The sequence below is a fragment of the Piliocolobus tephrosceles genome, chromosome 6 (assembly GCF_002776525.5).
Source record: "Piliocolobus tephrosceles isolate RC106 chromosome 6, ASM277652v3, whole genome shotgun sequence".
Taxonomy (NCBI): Eukaryota; Metazoa; Chordata; class Mammalia; order Primates; family Cercopithecidae; genus Piliocolobus; species Piliocolobus tephrosceles.
In genome coordinates this window covers 32,826,355-32,846,338 of record NC_045439.1, presented here as the reverse complement: position 1 = coordinate 32,846,338, position 19,984 = coordinate 32,826,355, and the positions used below count along the sequence as shown (strand labels likewise).

General features: G+C 50.4%; 1 protein-coding gene across 4 annotated transcripts in view; it reads right to left on the bottom strand.

Moving 5' to 3' along the window:
* Positions 1-3: 3 nt before the first annotated feature.
* Positions 4-19,984, bottom strand: part of MIDEAS (mitotic deacetylase associated SANT domain protein) — a 68,617-nt gene continuing 48,636 nt past the window's right edge. For 3 of the 4 annotated variants that reach the window (XM_023183466.2, XM_023183475.3, XM_023183482.3), the window contains 11 exons: positions 18,124-18,423; positions 14,399-14,744; positions 12,206-12,272; positions 11,574-11,716; positions 11,360-11,463; positions 10,788-10,863; positions 10,034-10,122; positions 7,483-7,632; positions 6,155-6,367; positions 4,181-4,377; positions 4-3,889 (listed from right to left, as the gene is read on the bottom strand). In XM_023183466.2, coding sequence (XP_023039234.2) covers positions 3,721-3,889; positions 4,181-4,377; positions 6,155-6,367; positions 7,483-7,632; positions 10,034-10,122; positions 10,788-10,863; positions 11,360-11,463; positions 11,574-11,716; positions 12,206-12,272; positions 14,399-14,744; positions 18,124-18,423 — 1,854 coding nt within the window. In that variant the 3' untranslated portion in view covers positions 4-3,720. The remainder of the gene's footprint in view (positions 3,890-4,180; positions 4,378-6,154; positions 6,368-7,482; positions 7,633-10,033; positions 10,123-10,787; positions 10,864-11,359; positions 11,464-11,573; positions 11,717-12,205; positions 12,273-14,398; positions 14,745-18,123; positions 18,424-19,984) is intronic. The other variant, XM_023183494.2, reaches the window with a different exon arrangement.

The window sequence follows — 19,984 nt, the reverse complement described above, 5'->3', positions numbered from 1 at the left end:
GTCTGAATTTTTAAAACCTTATTTAATAAAAGGTTTAAAGATACAGAAGAACATTCAAAAGTAAATAAGTTACATAGGTACATTACAATCACATCAGCAAGATTCTTTAGTGTATTAATTTTTTTCTTATAAAAAGCACACAAAAAATAAAATCTTCAGTCTCTATCACAACTGTACAGCAAGAGGTAATATTTATATATATATGTACACTATTTTAATATGTAACAGTCTTTAAAAAAGGGTGCCACAGGCAGCAAACACACAAAAGGCAGTGTCTGATCATTTGTTTCAAAATAAAAGAAATATACTTATTTATATGCTATTAAAATATTTGTACAATAATTACACTGTCAAGGCTGTTCCTGTGCTCTGTCCCCTCCAACAAGGCCTTCAACTTAGAGACAAATGAGGAAAAAGTGAAACAGCTGCAAATTGTTAGAGGCAAATATTAACATAGCAAAATGTGGGGAGGACACAATTGTTTTATAAAAATATCCCTACTTCCTGTAAACCTATGGAGTTAGGCTTGCCAGTCTGATAATAAATACCGTTCCAGAAAAGCGAGCCCCAGTGAAAACAACTAAACAGCTGAGGCTTGAGTATGTGTCGTATTCCTCCTTCATCTTAACATCTGGCACATGAGAAGAAAGAGGTTAGGTCACTGAGGCAGTTAAATATAGGCGATCCCTTTAGACATAAGCAGCAAAAGACCTTGGTGCCAGGAGTGGAAGGGGGCGCGGCAGAAGGGGTGGTATGTACCTTAGCTGTGAGGGGGGCTGCTGAAGGCATGGAGGACAGTAATGACGGCTCTGCCTCCTTGGATGGGTGGAGACCTCAGAAATGGTCTGCAGCACAGGCACTAGGTCAGTTTCCCGCCCTTAGCTGAATGCAGATGGATGCTGGGAGATGGATATGGTGAGATGGTGTGGGGAGGATGTTAAGAAAGCTGGAGGTGTTTATCACTTCTCAGAGCTCTGAGTATAGGGAAAAAACAACAAAAGACAAGCCCAGGGAGAAAGCACCATTAAGGATATACTTATGCCAGCTTCTATAGCTCCACCTACTTTATTGGCAGGTCACTTGCCACAATTGCATCTACCCTCTAAACTTTTTAATTTTCACACTGTATCCAAGACATGAATGCATCCTGGAGCATGGACCTTCCTAAAATACGGTGTCTGGCGGGATTAATGCAGAGGTACCATCTTGATTTTCCCCAGTTACATTTACCTGGTCTCATCTCTGTAGGCTTAGAAGAGTAGAATCACTTTCTTAGCCGGGTGCGGTGGTTCACGCCTGTAATGCCAGCACTTTGGGAGGCCGAGGCGAGTGGATCACCTAAGGTCAGGAGTTCAAGACCAGCCTGGCCAACATGGCAAAACCCTGTCTCTACTAAAAAAAAAAATACAAAAATATTAGCTGGGTGTGGTGGTGTGTGCCTGTAATCCCAGCTACTCAGGAGGCTGAGGCAGGAGAATCCTTTAACCCGAGAGGCAGAGGTTGCAGTGAGCCGAGATCACACCACTGCACTCCAGCCTGGGCGACAGAATGAGACTCTGTCGCAAAAAAAAAAAAATTTTTTTCCAAGTACAAGATGTTACCACTGAACAAAAGGGTCTGGAGAATGGTGGAGGTTTCTGTTACCCTATGTCCATAAAGGGGCCTGAAACCAAATATGGTTTGAATAGAAAAAACCTCGGGAAACATAAGTAGCACTTTGGGGCTAAGCTGCGAAGGCACTCGTATTATACAAGTAATTTCGAAGAGAGCCTAAATTTGCTACTCCCCTGCTTCTACAGGGTATACCAGATTTTTGCTGTCTTGGGACACTGAGCTCATGGAAACCTGTGGAGGAAACTAACCGGGAAGTTGGGGATCTAGGTAGTCATCCAAGAGTCTAGAGGGAGAAGAAATTTGTTACTTCCACAGCCGGGGTCCTGTAGAACCACACTAATGTATAAATGGATGCTGAAAACTACCTGACAGTGCACAGTTTCAAAACAAAACTCCCTCTCCACTCCCAGTTACTGACATGATGCTTCTTGGCTATCTCATAAGGACTAGCAGTATGAATACTTTCTGGCTCCTTCCTAATACACTGACCTGTCACACGCGCATTCACTTAGAATTTCTTTTGCACAACTCAGTTGAGTAAGATCAGAAAAATAGCTGAGCCCTGCTATAGCCCTGCTATGGGACTGGAAGTGAAGGGGCCTCCAAAACCTCCTGGCCCTTTCACTTCACCCATGCCAAATATGGCTTCTTCAAATCAGAATCCAGGCCCCATAAACCAAATTGGAATCCTGGCCTGTTGCCAATTCCCTCAGGCAAAGCACAGCCAGAGAAGGGGCAGCAAGAACTGCCTTTGATCTCCCTTGCTCTGTGTGGCTTTGGTGACCCTCCACCTTTCCACTCTCTTCCAGTGTTGCTATCACTCCTATCGGCAAGAGCTTCCAGAGCAACCAGTTGAGGGACCTTAGGGCCTTGGGAATTCGGGAGGGGGGGATGGGGGATGTCAAGATGCCTCGTTTTGGGATAAATGCACTTGGGCCTCTGAAAAGCAGGAGGCCCCTGGTCCCTGAGAGGATGTTAAAAATTAAATACTAAGAATAAATAAATAGCTCCCAAATGACACGAGTCAAGGAATGAAGGCTCCTGTCCAATAGTTAGGAGACCTCTCCCTCCTAGGGAAGGATCCAGAAATCTCCAGCGTGCAAGCCGGTGGGGGGCTGGGTTGTGGATATCCACACTGGGTGGGGTGCGGTGGGGTTAGGTGTAGCTGCTGAGGTCAGGGCAGAGGCAAGGACGCTGGCCCCCAGGAGGGGCAGGCTGAGCCTCTCTGGGACCTGCTCAAGGCGGAGCGCCCTTGGCAGCCTCCAGGACCCAAAGGTATTTGGCAAAAAAGGTGGGAAGCAGAAAGAGCCAGGCTTGTCAAAAGCTCTCTCTGGCCTAACTGCAGCTTCCAGCCTCTGCACAGCTCCCTTCCCTGCAGCAAGATGAGTGCTTTGGACAAGAACGTTAGCCCCTTCCCCAACGCCGAGAAAACTTTGTAGGCCCAGCAGCGCCGCCAGCAAGCAGCAAAGGGAGAGTACCTGTCGCGGCCTCCCTCCCAAAGAGGAGGTGGCCACTCAGGGCACGGTCACGGGAGCAGCTCAGGCAGGACTGGAAACTGCAGGGACAGCACAGGTGTCAGGCTGCGCCCCTTCTCAGAGAAGCCAGCAGACTCCCTCCGAGAGTCCCTTTTTCTGGGGCTTGGGGCAGGGTCGTTGCAGCCTTCGAGGTTCTCTGGGGAGGAGGAATGCTGCTCCAAAGTGGGTGAGCTTGTGCTTGGCCGGCCACGGTGGCTTCCTGGAGGCCGAGGGGAGGAGGGGGAGGCAAAGAGGAGGGAAGAGACTGCGGGGCAGCAGAGCAGCAGAAGTCGGAGTGTGAGAGGCAGTGGAGCCCCTCCTGAGGGGAACGGGACTCTCCCGGTTCAGGAGAGCACGAGGACAACTTCCGACAGACCAAATGCAAAGAGAACTGGATCCTGGAGCCCTTAACGCTGCTCCCAGGGCCTTCATAAGTAAAAGAGCCGTTTATTTCACTATCTCATTTGTTTTGCAGGGAAAAATCCCTGCGATCCTCTCCTCACTCCCTCTTGAGATGCCAGGGTGTCTGCGGGCGCTGGCAACGGTGCGGCAAGGGCCGGGGTCCAAGACTGGGCCAGCCTGGCTCCCGCGCTCAGCCCTTGTCGCCCGCGCCCGCGCCGCTCTCCTCCCGCAGAGCCTGCTGGTGGGCGGCGGCGGCAGCGGCGGCCTCCTTCTCCTTTAGCCTCAGCGCTGCAGCCTTCTTCTCCTGCTCTGCGTGGCTCTTCATGTGCGCACTGCGGCTCTTCACCTTGTAAAACACCCTGCGGCCGGGCAGGGGTTGATCAGGACAGCCCTAGCCCACCCCGGGGCTCCCAGCGCGGGTGCGCGAGCGACCCCAGCCTTCACCTTCACCCCCCACGCGACACAGCCGGGGCTGGCCAGCTTGTATCATTTTCCGAAAGCTGCCCCATGACGTCACAGCCCTAGAAACCCGCTGAGCCAATCAGAAACGAGGCAGACTCCGCCTGTACCTCTTCCCCCTCCCCCCCGGCCCCGCCCCCGCTGCGCACCAGCCCCCTGGCTCCCAGCGGGGACAGGGCTGGCCACCTTACCTGCCACATTTTTTACAGGGGAAAGTGTTCTCCTGATTCTGGGTCTTACTGAATGTCTCTGTTTTTTTCTTCTTCTCTGAAAAAGGTAGTGCCCTTCGTGACTTCCCTGTCCCTTCTCTTGGCTTCTCTGAGGCCTGACAACCGGCAGACCCAGGGGCGTTTGACTCGTGGCTCCGGAGGATGAGGATGTCATTGGCCTGAAGAAAATCAAACAAGGAGAGTTGAGTGACCTGAATGAGCGCAGATCTGGAATTCCAGAATCGCAGGCAACCAGGGGCCTGAAAGGTCATATATACTCCTGCCAGTCACCTAGCATGCACTTGGGTCCTTCCAGGGATAGGACGACCATTGCCTCCTCCAACTCTGCGTCTCTGGTCAGCTCTATCGTTTACAAAGTTGCTGCGAGGGTAATTCTGTGGGGCAGCCCGAGCTGCTAGAGGCCTTGATGCGCCTGACAGGGGATCTTGGTGTCTGGGTTAATGAAGCACCTGTTGATGTTTTCTGTCATTTAGTCCGCTCATGCCCTGTTCTATAAATGAGATTCAGGCCCCTGTGATGGGTCAGGTGCTGGGGACAAAGAGGTTGACACAGGCATGCCTGCCCTCAGAGCTGAGGGTCTGGTGGAAGGGACAGATGCACAGGTAGCTAGTTCAGGACAGTGCAGTGCGGGGAAACCAAACGGCAAGAGCGGGGGTCAGAGTGCAGAGCAGAGGGCGCAGAGGGGGCCTTGGCTGGGGCAGCCCCAGGTGGCCATCAGAAGTGGAACCCTCATGGGAAAGTGTTCACAAAAGTCAGCAGAACTCTGTAGGGTGCTACACAGAGCACAGCTTTCGGTGCAGGTGGTCAAGGCTCAGAAGTGGGCACACAGCCGTGGGTTTACAGTTTATGGGAGTTCTGTAAGCATGAGTGTACTACATACATTCCTTTTTTTTTTTTTTTTTTGAGACGGAGTCTCACTCTGTCACCCAGGCTGGAATGCAGTGGCGCAATCTTGGCTCACTGCAACCTCCACCTCCTGGGTTCAAGCGATTCTCCTGCCTCAGCCTCTGGAGTAGCTGGGATTACAGGCGCACACCACCATGCCCAGCTAATCTTTGTATTTTTAATAGAGATGAGGTTTCACCATGTTGGCCGGGCTGGTCTCGACTCCTGACCTCAGGTGATCCACCCACCTCAGCCTCCCAAAGTGCTGGGATTACAGGTGTGAGCCACTGCGCCAGGCCTACTACACACATTTCTAAAAAAAACGACTCTCAAAAAGCAGCAGCTCTCCAATAAATCCCTTCCCCTCCCTACTGCTTTCTGGGAGAACTCTCCCTGGTAAGGAGCAAGTATGGCCGGTAGTCTTGCTTCTTGGTCTGTGAGATGGTGGACAGAGCACTGCACTAGGAGTCCAAGGACCTGGGGCAAGTCACTTAGCATCTCTGAACTGCCTTCCCCCCATCTGCAGAGTAGAGGTTAACTCTGCAGTGTGAGGAATTAATGAGATAATGGAAATGAAAGCACTTTGCAGAGATCATGCTTGAGGGCCTATGATTGTCATTCCCATGATCTCAGCTCAGTCTCACTCTTGTCAGGGACTCTGGCTCTCTTAGGGGAGCCCTGTCCAAGCTACAACCCACCAATGCTCCCTCAGTGACCCGCATACCTACTGGGTTTTCACAAAACCTTTTTCCCTCTGAATCTCAGATACAGAAGCAGTAGAGTATAAAAGTTAATCGCAGACTCTGGATTCAGGCTGCCTACTAGCTGTGTTATCTTGGGCCTCAATTTCCCCATCTATAAAATGGGAATAACAGTAATACCACATAGGGTTGTGAGAATTAAATGAGTTAACAGCACAAAGTACTTCACACACTTCCTGCTATTATGATTATAATGAGGATCACAGTCCTGCTCTACCCTCCCTCCCACGTCCCCAGGTCCAGCTCCACCCTGCTTGCCCTCGGCTCAGCCCATGGCGGTCACACTCACCGACTCATTGGCCTGTAGTGTCTGCGTGGCTTTGACTGCCGCTGCCCGCCTGCTGCGCTCTCGCCCCTCTTCCTGCTCCTCCTTCTCCTGGATCTCTGGCACCTCCTCCTCCCCCTCCTTCCTGGGCTCCTTCACCTCCCTCTTGGGCTCCAGCCTCTCTCCACCTGGGGACTCTCTTCTGGGAAGAGGCACCCTTGGGAACTTTTGGGAAGTCTATGAGGAACAAGAAAAAGGGCAGTGAGCCTACAGCTTCGTCTCACTGCTGTAGCACAGATTCTGACCCGGCCGAGGGGTCATGGCATAGTAGCCATGGAAACAGAAGAGAGTCTCAAGCCCTGGGAGCACTTGAGAGAGAGCGAAGGGCAGGGAGGGTATATACCAGTCGCTCCCCATTGCCACCCATCCTCCTGGACAGATGACCAGGAGGCATCCTTGGCAATGATGTGGTGAGCCAGGCAGAAGCCTTGAGTTCCAATTCCAAACTATCTTTGTAATGCTTTCTATAGCTCTACTACCTTCCTACCTGCAAAATGGGCAGCAAACCACTCCCTGTCTTACAGTAGCATGTCATCAAACATGGACTTGCAATCCCAAAAATGATGCTAAGTGGATACATGGACACAGAATTAAGTAACATTCCCTTTTCAATTCTCTTTCAATCCTGATTATGCCAAGGACTCAGTCTCTGGTTGCTGCTAATGTGTCTTTTATACTTCTTTAGACTTAATAATCTCTTTAACAGAGCAAGGTCCGGCCTCAGTCTCAGCCTTGGCAGGTAACACAGTATCTAGCTAGAATTTAGTAACACTGGTTTTCACATATATTTTTACCAGTACCTTCTATTTATGGCACACAACCTTGGTTTTCTATTTATCACTGTGATATAAAGCTTCCCTTCTGAGTAAAAAATGAGTTGATTTAAAGGAAAATATTAAGTAATGGCACAAGTAGTATGTGAATATGACAAAAATTCTGATGGTGACACAAGGTAGGATGCAGATATAGCAGAAATCAAAAAGGTGATACAAGAACGACTGAGGTTTGAAAAACAGTGTTAGAGGTCTGCTATGTGGAGATAGGAAGACGATGCTGGTGTGAATCCTGTGAGAAAATTACCCTGTGTATCAACACAATGTATTATTACTATGACACCAGCAGTATAGAGAGGAGAACCCAGCGGCCCAGGGCTCCTTGTGACTGTCAGGGACACTATCTTCCTCAACCTGCCCTCTACAGGCTCCTGGAGAGCGTGAGCTCGGGCTCCCAGCTCAGGCCTGGCCCCAGACCCAGCCCAGGCTCTATGCATCTGAGGCTGGAAAAGGAGTCACCTTAATATCCACTTCAACCTCTTCCTGGGCCGACTTCTCATCGCTGGCATCCACATCCCCAAAGGTTAGAGTCCCATTGCGGCCGATTTTCACCTGCTTCTTGTAGGTGTAGTAGAACTCCACGCACTGGGCCACGGTCTTGGTCTGGATCTGGTTTGAAATCAAAACTGAGGTCAGAACCCTCTGGTTTGGCTCATCAGCCTGGGGAGAATCCAGCCTTTCTCGTCCCTGCATCTTTCCCTTAACTTCAAGACAAAATGAAACCCAGTCAACCTAGGAAATACAAGCATTTTTCCAATGCCTGCTCTGCAACAAACCACTGATCAATCAATGCTTCAGCACTAGTTAAAATAAGTAAATAAATAAAACAAGCTATAAAGGAAAACATCGGAACCACCCAGGAGAAGGCAATGTGGATTGTGTATCAGAGGACATTACTGTATTTTTTTTTTCTTTTTTTTGGAGACAGAGTCTCGCTCTGTCACCCAGGCTGGAGTGCAGTGACGCGATCTCGGCTCACTGCAACCTCCGCCTCCCAGGTTCAAATGATTCTCGTGCCTCAGCTTCCTGAGTAGCTGGGATTACAAGTATGTGCCACCACAGCTGGCTAGGTTTTTTTTTGTATTTTTAGTAGACATGGGGTTTCACCATGTTGGCCAGCCTGGTCTCAAACTCCTGGCCTCAAGTGATCCTCTGCCCCCCAAAGTGCCGGAATTACAGGCATAAGCCACCTCGCCTGGCCTGAATTATTTTATCAGGTTAAATTTCTTGGGCATGCTAATGGTACTGTGGTTTTGTAGAATATCTTGGTTTTTAGGAGATACATGCTGAAAGCTTTTAGTCATGTGACAGGATGACTGTAACTTACTTTTAATGATTAGCTGAATCAGAGAACGAGAGAGCTGTATATGTGTGTGTCTATGTTTAGACATAGAGAAAGAGAAAGCAAATGTAGCCAATGTTAACGATTGCTAAATCTAAGTCGGGGTAGATGGGTGTTCATTCTACTGTTCTTTCCATTTTCCTGTAAGTTTGAAATTTTTCAAACTGAAAAGTTGAAGGAAAAGGTCTGGGTACCATCTGTATCCAAAGCCAGCCCTGACCTGGCAACAGAGACGCTTTTCATTAATCCAGGCAAAATTTCATTTCTCTCCAGGGAGCAGTGGCTGACAAGTGAGCATACAGAAATGACACAAGTGTGCCCTGTCCGGGGAGGAACTCAAGGGAAACTCACAAGAAAGCCCTGGAAAACCTGAGGAGGAAGTGAAAGGCCTAAGTCTTCCTCCTGACTCTGCTACCACATAGCTATTTGAGCTTAGGCAAGTCACTCACTTTTCTAATTTGTTTTTTCATGTGTAAATAGCAAATGGGGTTAAGTAAGACTAGAAGATCTCCAGCGGCCTGCCTCTCAAGCTCTGAAATTCTAGCTCTCCCATTGCATAAATCTATTTGGACACTGGGTTTAGTTTTTGGGCGACTTTCCCACACGAAGAGGCTGTTTTCTCCGACACCACCCCACAGGCTCCCACACTGCTCAGCCACCGCTGGGCTGGGAGCTCCTGTCCCAGAGAGGCCAGGGGTCAGTGTGGGCCCTTTGTGTCTGAGGAGGAAACAGACATGTTTCATCTCACAGAAATGGCCAAGTCACACATATATTAATTAGGCCGTTTACACATTTACTGTCAATTCTCTCTGACCCTTTGTTTGACTGACTAAAGGTCTGCTCATTTCATTAGGCATTAGGGGCGCCTCAGTGAATTTCACGGGCGTGTACTTCCCGTCAGTATTGCCCAATCAGGGAACAGAGCGTTACTAAAACATAGCAAAGGACTCCTCACAACAGGGCCCTTGTAAGGGAATTCATCACCAGCACTTTGTCTAGTCCCCAGGGCTGTTCCCAATACAATCTACAATCCCAGGAGGAAAGGGCATGCTTTTTTTAAAAAAACTCTTCCCTTGGCAGTCCACACAATCCTCTCTCCCCATGGCCCAGATTTTGTGAGACAGGGCTGGAAAGATGCAACTCCTTGGATTAGCAAAGCATCTGCTTTTCCAGAAGAACATGGAGAGAGGACAAGATAAATCTAGGGAATGTGGGCTTGAACAGCTGAGTTACTGGGAGGCAACTCTTGGTCAAAGGAGGGCAGAGGCCCCCAGGTCAGCTATGCAGGCACTTGCTGGCTCTCAGTTCCCCTCACCCCAGGGGCCCTCCCCCCGCACCTTCCCCTGGGGAACGGCTCACCTCTACTTGCCGCCCTCCTCCCCATCTTCATCCTGCCTATTTTAAGTCTGATGCCCACTTAGGCCTCCTTCTGGATTGAGACCCCAGAGCTTGGCCACACCACCCTGAAGTGAGGTAAGGGTGCTTAGAACTGATAGAGAAAAGAGGCCTAATCTTTCTTTTTCTTGTATTGTTTAGGAAATTCCGAGGCTACTCAGTAGCATTGACCTGAATGCTTTTTAAGAGGGCTTGGTCACTGGCAGAGGGAGCCCTGAAGTCACACAGGCAGCTCTTGGCCCTCTTTTGCCCCTGAAACAGAGCCCAGCTCACCAGCTTCTGCACCAGGAAGAAATCCTTCTTGTAGATGGCAATGCCTTTGTTGAACAGCTTCCTCTCGGCCATCTTCCACTGGTCAGAGCCTATGGAGCAAAGAGGCAGCCAGGGAGTGAGGTGGGCAGGGCCCTGGCCACTGTGGGGCTACTCTGACCAGCAAAAAAGTATAAGGCCCATGGTCTCTGCAGGCATCAGAGCCGGCTCGTCGTCCCACTTCCACCACACACTAGTCATGTTGCTCACAGCCTCACTCCCTTGCTTGTGAAATGGAAACTAATATCGCCTAGCTCACCAGCTGTGGTGAGGACTAAATAAGACAATGCATGTGAAACCCTTGGTGCTCTGCCTGGTGCAGATGAAATGTAGCACTAACATGGATGGAAAACATTGGCTGCTAGAATTATGTGACTCGGTCCATGTCCTTCTTAAAGTGCCCAGAACAAGACATACACTCCTAGGGCTAAGTTCCAGGTAACTGATGCCAATTTGGATGGCTCTCCTTGGGTTCCTGTCCCTGTGACCTGGGCTTTTTTGCCTGGATGGGCTCCCACCTGCCCACTCCCTTCTCCCCTCCCCTCCAGGACACAGGAAACCCCTGGGGAGCTACCCCAGCTTTGGTGGCAGTTCCCTCACTCTGACTCTTGGGTTATCTACCCTCCTCCTCCCGCCAGGGCTGTGACTCAGCACTGAGCAGGGCCCCATGGATGCTGGGGACCTCTCAGGGCACCATGCCCACCACAGCCAGGCTCACCTGTGTAGTGATAAGTTGCCAGCGGATGATTGTGGGGCCGCAGCGGCGGCTTCAGTAGCAGCTTATTCAGCGTTTCCTGGAGGGGAAGTGAGGGAAGGGTCAGGGCGCTGGCAGGGGTATCGGTGGTGGACAGAGCATTCTAGGCCCTGATAAAATCCTGAGTAGGGTGGGCACTTACTCTTGCCCCCCTTAACTGCTGAAAGATAAGGGGTTCGGTGGGGTGGTGAGATCACAGGGGGTGGGACTGCCCAGAAAACAGGCCTCAGGTCCTCTTGAGAGAGACCATGGCCCCAAGGGAGGCAGCACTGCTGGAGAAGGCTCTCAGCAACCATCCAGTCTGAGTCCACTGACCCAAAATCAGGGATGGGAATGGATGGGAGAACACTGCACAGCAAAACCTGGGGGCTGAAACTAGGGCTCCCTCGGGTTAAGCCCCTACAGCCCCTTCCTTAGTCAGACCCTCCTACTGGCTTCGAATGTGCATGCCAGCAGGCCTAGCTCCTGAGCAGCAGACATGGATCCAAGCCAGCCCCCACTGAGGGGTCCTCCCTCTGCTGGGGGTGCCTTCTCACCAGGATGTCTCCTCTGGACTCGTGCAAACAGTGCAGGGCTAACTCCTGGTTGGTGCCAGCACCAGGGAAAATGCTGGAGCAGGCAGCTGTCAGCAGGTCTTCCACTGGATCCACAGGAGCATGAGAGGGGAGGGGAGGAAACCACGTTCAGCTTGGGGCTGGGCAGGTTGAGGCCTGTGCCTGCCCTCACGGGCTGCCCCAGGACCCTCCTCACCTTGCCTCTGCTTCTCCTGGCTGCTCTCTAGGTCCTCCCATGGCTGCCACACCAAGTCGGCCTTGTGGGGATCTGCAGCTGCCAGGGCACGGTCCCTCATCAAGGGGATTTCAGCCTGGAACCGGGAGCCCACGTTGATCCGTCTAGAGGAGTGAAAAGGGCAGGAGGTGAAGCCTCACCTTGCGGGGACAGAGAACTTGATGATGATCCCTCAGGGTCGGAAGCAGATGAGGGGGAGCCGGCAGAGCAAGGCCTCAGCTAGGTGGAGGGAGTCTGGCTTCTAGGGGATTGGGAGGATGGTCTGACCTGGCACCACTAGAAAGGCAAGGTCCAGAGGCAGGAGAGGGGAGAAGCAGCTCCAGGTTTACAGATGGGAAAGAGCCCCTGGACCCCCATTCCAACTCTCCTAGAGAAAAGTTCAAGCTGAGCCGGTCCTTGTCCTTCCCTGCAACTTCCACACAGAGGCAGGGCGGGGACAGCAAAGTCCAGGGCCAAATACAGACGCTCAGGGAGGCCCTCTCAGCCCTATGCAGTCCCCACGGAACCCTCCTGTTGCTCCCAGGGCCCACCTGCACACATTGCACCAGTGTGGCCACCCACACACCCTTGGCCAGGGGCAGGGCTGCACTTACGGCTCGATGCTCACTGGGGTAGCCTCCCCCATCACAGAGAGGACAGGCGGGGTGACTTCAGCACTGTCTACGGGACAAAGAGCAGGTTGATAAATAGCACCCTCCTTTCAGCAAAGCACCCCCAATCCTAGTGGCTGCCCTGTATGTGCAAGAGTCACAGTGGTGACACACAGAGCTCACACAGGGAACACAGGCACCTGAGTCCTGGCTCTGCAGCCTGCCACCCTACAGAAACGCAGGCTCTTCACTAAATATTTGGGTGCCTCAGTTTTCACACCTACCAAAAGGGACTATTATTACTACCCGTCTCCTGGGCTAATGTGAGAACTGGATAAAATAACACACTGAGCCTGGCACTCGATAAAGATTATTGTTACTGCTTCTACAACGAAAGCCATATCCCTGCCCCCAGAAGCTCCAACACTGCAGAATCAGCTCCAGCGTAAAGCTGTGGTTTTCTGGTAAAGAGACTGAAACTTTGAGCACACTAGGGAGGTGGTGAAGGGGATCGCTGTTATATAGTTATTGTCTCATTTTCTCACTTGCTCTTTGGATTTTCCGCCTCAGTTTCTCCCAAGCTAGTTTTTTTTCTTTTCTTTTTTTTTTGAGACAAAGTCTCACTCTGTCTCTGCCCAGGCTAGAGTGCAGTGGTGTGATCTCGGCTCAAGGAGTTGAACCTCCAAGTTCAAGCGATTCTCCTCCCTCAGCCTCCCAAGTAGCTGGGATTACAGGTGTGAGTCACTGTGCCCAGCCCCAAGCTGGTCTTCTTAAGGCCCCACATGATCAAAACACTCCTTTGCTCAAAAACAAACAAGAAAAAAAAAAAAAAAATCTTTGCTTTTTACTGACTCCCTCCTGCAATGTGAGATAAAACCTGCAACCCTCCCCTCAGGGTTCCAGGCAGTTCCGCTTCCATCTGTACCTCTCACCACCCGTGTGCCTGGACCTGCATCCTAGCTGACTGCTTACCTCTCGGCCCCTCACTCTCCCTGCATGGTCCCATCTACAGGCCTTTGCACCAGTCATTTCCTCTCCCTAGTGTGTCCTTCCTGCCCCTGCCCTCCTCCATCTCTGGGGCTCAGCTCTGGCCCCACCCCACTTGAATGCAGTCCTCACCAGCCCAGGCTAGCTGCTAGGGGCTTCACTCACTGGCTACAGATCCCACACTGCCAGGAACCTCTGTTTTTCCAACTCCCAGGCTTTCATGTCAACTCCCTAATGACCTTGCATTCTCTATAGAACAGACCACGGTGTCCTGTACATTCTTGGAGCCCTCACAGGACCCAGTTCAAGGCCTTACGCCCAAGTGTTCGGTAACTACTCGTGAGCAGACTGACCTCTCGCTGGCTGCCAGTCTGATCTCTACAATGGCTTCCTCTTCCTACACAGCCTAGCCAGGGAGAAGCCTCCCCAGGAAGCAGGACAGAAGGCTGGCCAGCCTAGGGCAAACATTTTGCACCCACAGACACCAGGGGGCACCAGAGAGCTACACCATGGGTGAGGTCACAGTCAAAGGTTAATTGGCCAAAGGCATCTATGAGCTAGCTACTTCCACTTAATCCTCTCTACCACCCTAAGGGATTGGATTATCCCATTTTGCAGAGGAAATGGATCTCCTCGTGGAGTGGGCAACATTTTTCGGCAGCACACCACCCCACGCCAGCCCAATATTTCCAGAGTGTCTGTTTTTGGCCAAAAGGACTGTTTGAGAGCCCCAGAGACCAGATCTGCTGCAAAGGGCTATGAGCAAACAGCATGGCCTGGCATGATGTTCCAGCTTTATGTGTGCTAATGCACCTGAGCCTAGGAAGTGGTCATTAGGTTGAACCAAAGGAAACTACTATTTGTGAACCCAAAAATAGTTGAATATTGGCAATTTCACCATCAACCAAGTACTACTAATATCCCCATCTTAATACTGAAAAAACTGAGGCCCACGGAGTTGAAGTGACTTGCAAAAGTGGATGTAACAGTAAATGATGAAATTGAGATTTGAATCCAAGCAGCTGGGCGGGACCCCCGCCCCTCCTTGTTGAATGAGGACAACCTCCTTCTCAATCTCAGAGAAGACAGCAGAGCTCCTTCTCCCAGAGTGTTCCAGCCCAATCCCACAGCAGCCCCATAGGCTGAGATGCCTCCCTGCCCACTGCCCCAGCCCCGCTCTTGCCAGGGCCGCGGAGGGAGGTCACTCACTAGTCCGGAGCAGCGTGCGATGGGCACTCTTAGGTGTGATGGGAGGAGGGGCAGGGATGGTGTTGGTTGATATGATGGCATTGAAGTAGAGGCCAGAGCCTTCCCGCACAGGGCTGAGGATAGGGGGTGGCGTGTAGGGAGGCAGCTCAAAGCTCCGCTCAGAGGGGTGGTCAGCTAGGCGCACAGGAGAGCGCAGGTGGCTCTGGTATGGGGTGATGTTGGAGTAGACGGGAGGGGCGATGAAAGTGCCCGCCTTGGTGGGGATGATGAGGGGCTCTGGCCTGGGCCGCTGCTTTGGTTTCCGCACGGAAGGCTCCCCCTCCAACTTGACATTTATGTCTTCCGCCTGGAGAAGGAAAGAAAACAAAGATGGCTCAGCCTTGTGTCCCAGGGAAAGTGAAGTCTTAACCACAGCTTGCCAGTCTCCACAGCTTGCCAGTCTCACCTTTGGAACTTAGGCTGCCCACCACACCCACCAAGGCAAGCCTGAAAAAAAGGAGCAGGTCCAAAAGCCCTTATTGTCTCCTCTAGGCCAGAGGTCAGCAAACTTTTTCTGTAAGGGGCCAGAGAGTAAATATTTTAGGCTTTGTGGGCCACATGTGATCTCTGTTACATATTCATCTTCTTTCCCTTTTTCTTTTTAAAACTAATCGTATAAAATTGTAACACCATTCTTAGCTCTGGATTTGGCCCCCAGACCACCGTTCCCCACCTCTGCTGTAAAGTGTGTGATAGGGCAGAAGAGTACAGTAGTTCAGGGCCCAGGCTCTGCAGCTGGACTGCTTGGGTTAGGACCTACCACCTTTATTGCCACTTAAAATTATTCAATCTTTCTGTGCATCTTCATTTTTAACATGGTGCCTACCTAGTAAGTGCCTACTTACTGGGGTAACTATGAGGACTACATGAATTAATACATGGAAATCACTGAGAACACTACTTGGTACCTCAGTAAATATTGGCTATCACTACTTAAACTCCAGGCTCTGCGTTAGATGAAAGTTCCTACTGCGTGCTAAGACCTGAGCTGGGCATGGGACTACAAAATGGAATGGACAAGGCCGGGCGTGGTAATCTCAGCACTTTGGGAGGTTGAGGTGGAGGGATCACTTGAGGTCAGGAGTTCGAGACCAGCCTGGCCAACATGGCAAAACTCTGTCTCTACTAAAACACAAAAATTAGCTGGGCATGGTGGTAGGTGCCTGTAATTTCAGCTACTCAGGAGGCTGAGGCACAAGAATCATCTGAACCCGGGAGGTGGAGGTTGTAGTGAGCCAAGATCGTGCCACTGCACTCTAGCCTGGGCAACAGAACTGGACTCTCAAAAAACAAAAAGGAAAAAGAAAAAAAAATGGAATGGACAGTCTTTGTCCTTGCAGAACTTTTGTTCTCATAGTATTAATCCCACTAGGAAAGTCTGGCCCATGCACGCTGACAAAGGTTAGCCCGCCTACTTCTCCTTGCTAGGTGTGCCTTATGGGCCTCTATCTAGAATAGAAAGCAGGACTATAAGACAACAGAGGCCTTCCCTTGCTCGATTCCTATAATCTCAAAGGCAGAGAATGGAGCCCTACAGGATGAGCAGCACCCAGTTTATCCCTCTGCATACTCAGTATAACAGGTAAGGCTGGCCACGTTGACCAAGTGGGCCTTAGAATAATGAGCTGTCTCCCTGCCAAGGTTCTGATTCCCATAAACACCTTCCAGCAGAGGGCCCTGACTCCCCTCTGAGGCTGTGGCCATGTCCTTCACTCATCTGCGCCCTCTTTTCCCTTCTAGAAATTGGGATGAAATAAAATTGTTCATTTTTCTTCCCTTAGGGAAATAATATGATTTGCACAGAAAAAAAAAAAAAATGCAGAAGCCAAAGGCCCCCCCCCCGCAAACTTTCTTGACAAGAAATCTAACAAAAAAATCAGCTAGCTGTAATCACTTGTAATTTTATAATAAGGGATTTAAACTATTCTGAATATTTGACAAAAATAGTCATGTTCATTTTTTAGGTGTGGTAATGCTACTGAGATAATGTTGAAGAAGAAAGAGTCCTTATGTATTTCAGACACAAACTGAAGTATATATGGATGGAATGATACGATGTTCAGGATGTGCTTCAAAATAACCCAGCAGCATGGAGAAGCAGAGGTACAGGTGAAACAAGATTGGCTATGTTTTGATAACTGTGAAATCTGGGTGATGGCTAAACACTGGCATTCATTATAGCCCTCTCTACTTTTATGCATGAAAGAAAGTATCTGTAGTACAAAGAATAAAAAATAATGAATGAAATAAACAAATAACAAAACCTCCCCCCAAAGCCTGGTGTAGTAGAAGTACTCACAGGCAGGGATTCAGGAGATCCCAATTCTAGGGCTAGCGCTACCATTACTTGGCTGTATGACCTTAAGTCAGTCTCTTGTCTTTTCTGGACCTCGCTCCTCATTTATAAAATAGGGGCATTGAGCTGTGGAGCTGCTCAGGCTCCTTCCTGCTCACTCTCAGAACAAGCTGCCCAGACCTCCAGCCTCTACCACAAACGTTTCCTCAACCAGAGAATAGGAACCCAGAGAGCAGAGACTGTGGTACTCCCCTGCCTATTACAGAGGCATGCAGGCCAACTCTCCAGCTGAGAATAACCAGAAAATCTGGACTCGATGTGCAAAACACATTTCTGAAGATATCAGAGGGCAAATAAGCAAAGAATTAAAGAGCCAAGATCCAGGGGGAAAAAAAGAATGCTAAAGAGGTGAGCCCAGTATTTGAAGCTGCGTTTTCCCTAGAGGGTGAATGCTATTACTGGAAAAGACAACGGAGAGGCTGAGAAACTGAGCAGAACTTTTAAGAAATTTAAGGAACTGACACAATAAAAACTGAGGTTTGGCCAGGCGCAGTGGCTCACGCCTGTAATCCCAGCACTTTGGGAGGCCAAGGTGGGTGGATCACCTAAGGTTAGTTCAGGATCAGCCTGGCCAATATGGCAAAACTCCATCTCTACTAAAGATACAAAAATTAGCTGGGCGTGGTGGCAGGCACCTATAATCCCAGCAACTTAGGAGGCTGAAGCAGAATTGCTTGAACACGGAAGACGGAGGTTGCAGTGAGTGGAGAACGCGCCACTGCACTCCAGCCTGGGCGACATAGTGAGACTCCCTCTTAAAAAAAAAAAGGCCAGGTGTGGTGGCTTATGCCTATAATCCCAGCACTTTGGAAGGCCAAGGTGGGTGGATCACCTGAGGTCAGGAGTTCAAGACCAGCCTGGCCAACATAGTGAAATCCCGCCTCTATTAAAAATACAAAAAATTAGCTGGGTGTGGTGGTGGGCACTTGTAATCCCAGCTACTCGGGAGGCTGAGGCAGGAGAATGGTGTGAACCCAGGAGGCAGAGGTTGCAGTGAGTGGAGATGGTGCCACTGCACTCCCACCTGGGTGACAGAGTGAGACTCTGTCTCAAAAAAAAAAAAAAAAAAAAAAAAGAGAGATGTTAAGATCTCAGTAGTGACAGTATAAGCAAACATCTCTAATTCCCAGCACCCAGTACGGGCCAAATCAAAATTTGCTGATCTAGAAAAACAGACATCTGTCTAGAGATTTGGTTTGGAAAATAAAAACAATATCTCCACAGGTTCCCTGATACCTTCCTACACTGCCATGTTCTCCTTTCCCCATAGGGTCCTGGGCCCCAGGAGCACTCAGGTGCTGGAGATGTTTAGAAGGGGCGCCTCTCATACCTGAGCTGGAGCATCTGTCCCAGGGATTCGGGTGGACCGCCTGCGGGTGACGATGACTGATGGCTTGTGCTCAGCAGGGTTCTGTTCAGGACCCTTCCCGTCCTCATCAACACCTCCAGCCTGGGCTGCCTCAGTTGGGTCCACAGTCCGCACAGGCACAGACACTGGGATGATGAGGGGTACCATCCCACTGTCTTCTCGTGCTCGCTTGGTGGCTAAGGAAGGCTCAGAAAACTCCACCCCACCCTTGGTAGTTGAGGCCAATACACTTTTCCGCTTCTCTTCAGAGCCACTGCCATCCTGGATAAGATGGGTACAGAGATCAATTTAAAAGGTAAGTCATAGCCAGGCGTAGTGGCTCACACCTATAATTCCTGCACTTTGGGAGGACAAGATGAAAGGATCACTTGAGGCCACAAGTTCAAGACCAGCCTGGGTAACATAGTGACACCTTGTCTCTACAGAAAATAAAACAAAATTAGCTGGGCATGGTGGCAAACTCCTGTGGTCCCAGCTACTCAGGAGGCAGAGGTGGGAGGACTGCCTGAGCCCAGGAAGTTGAGGCTGCAGTGAGCTGAGATCGCACCACTGCACTCCAGCCTGGGTGACAGAGTGAGACCCTGTCTCAGTAATAAATAAACAAATAAAAGATAAATTCTGATTTGATCTAGGACCCTATTCCCATTTAGTTAACGGGACTCAAACACCCACAGTGCCTCCCAGTGGTCTCACAAGTTGGCCTTTCCCTGACCACCTTTTCTTCTACTTTTTTTTTTTTTTTTTTGGAGACAGGGGGTCTCACTCTGTCACCCAGGTTGTAGTACAGTGGCACGATCTTGGCTCACTGCAACCTCTGCCTCCCGGGTTCAGACGATTCTCCTGCCTCAGCCCCCCCCCCCCCGTAGCTGGGATTACAGATGTACAGCAACACGACTGGCTAATTTTTGTGTTTTTTGGTAGAGATGGGGTTTTGCTGTGTTGGCCAGGCTGGTCTCGAACTCCTGACCTCAAGTGATCCACCCACCTTGGCCTCCCAAAATGCTGGAATTACAGGCGTGAGCCACTGCACCCGGCTTCCTACCACACTTCTAAATACTCTCCAATCCTTGACCAGACCCACAGGTACCCCTGGGCCAAGGACAAGGCAACAGTCAATACCAAGGCCTGGAACCTAGCAGGCTTTCAGGAAGTTTTATGGTGAGAAGCACTTTTTGTTTTTTTTGAGATGGAGTCTTGCTCCATCACCCGGGCTGGAGTGCAGTGGCATGATCTCAGCTCACTGCAACCTCCACCTCCCAGGTTCAAGCAATTCTCCCGCCTCAGCCTCCCCGAGTAGCTGGGATTACAGGTGCCCCCCACCACGCCTGGCTAATTTTTGTATTTTTAGTAGAGATGGGGTTTAACCATGTTGGTCAGGCTGGTCTCGAACTCCTGACCTCATGATCTGCCTGCCTCAGCCCCCTAAAGTGCTAGGATTACAGGTGTGAGCCACTGCACCCAGCCAGAAGCACTTTCTACAGAAGAGAGCAATGTGAGGCTGGGCGCAGTGGCTCATGCCTATAATCCCAGCACTTTGGGAGGCTGAGGTGGGTGGATCACCTAAGGTCAGGAGTTTGAGACCAGCCTGGCCAACATGGCGAAACCCCGTCTCTACTAAATAACAAAAATATGCTGGGTGTGGTGGTGGGCACCTGGAATCCCAGCTACTGGGGAGGCTGAGGCGGGAGAATCACTTGAATCCAGGAGGTGGAGGTTGCAGTGAGCTGAGATTGTGCCACTACACTCTAGCCTAGGTGACGGAGTGAGACTTTCTCAATAAATAAATAAATAAATAAATAAATAAATAAATAAATAAATAAAT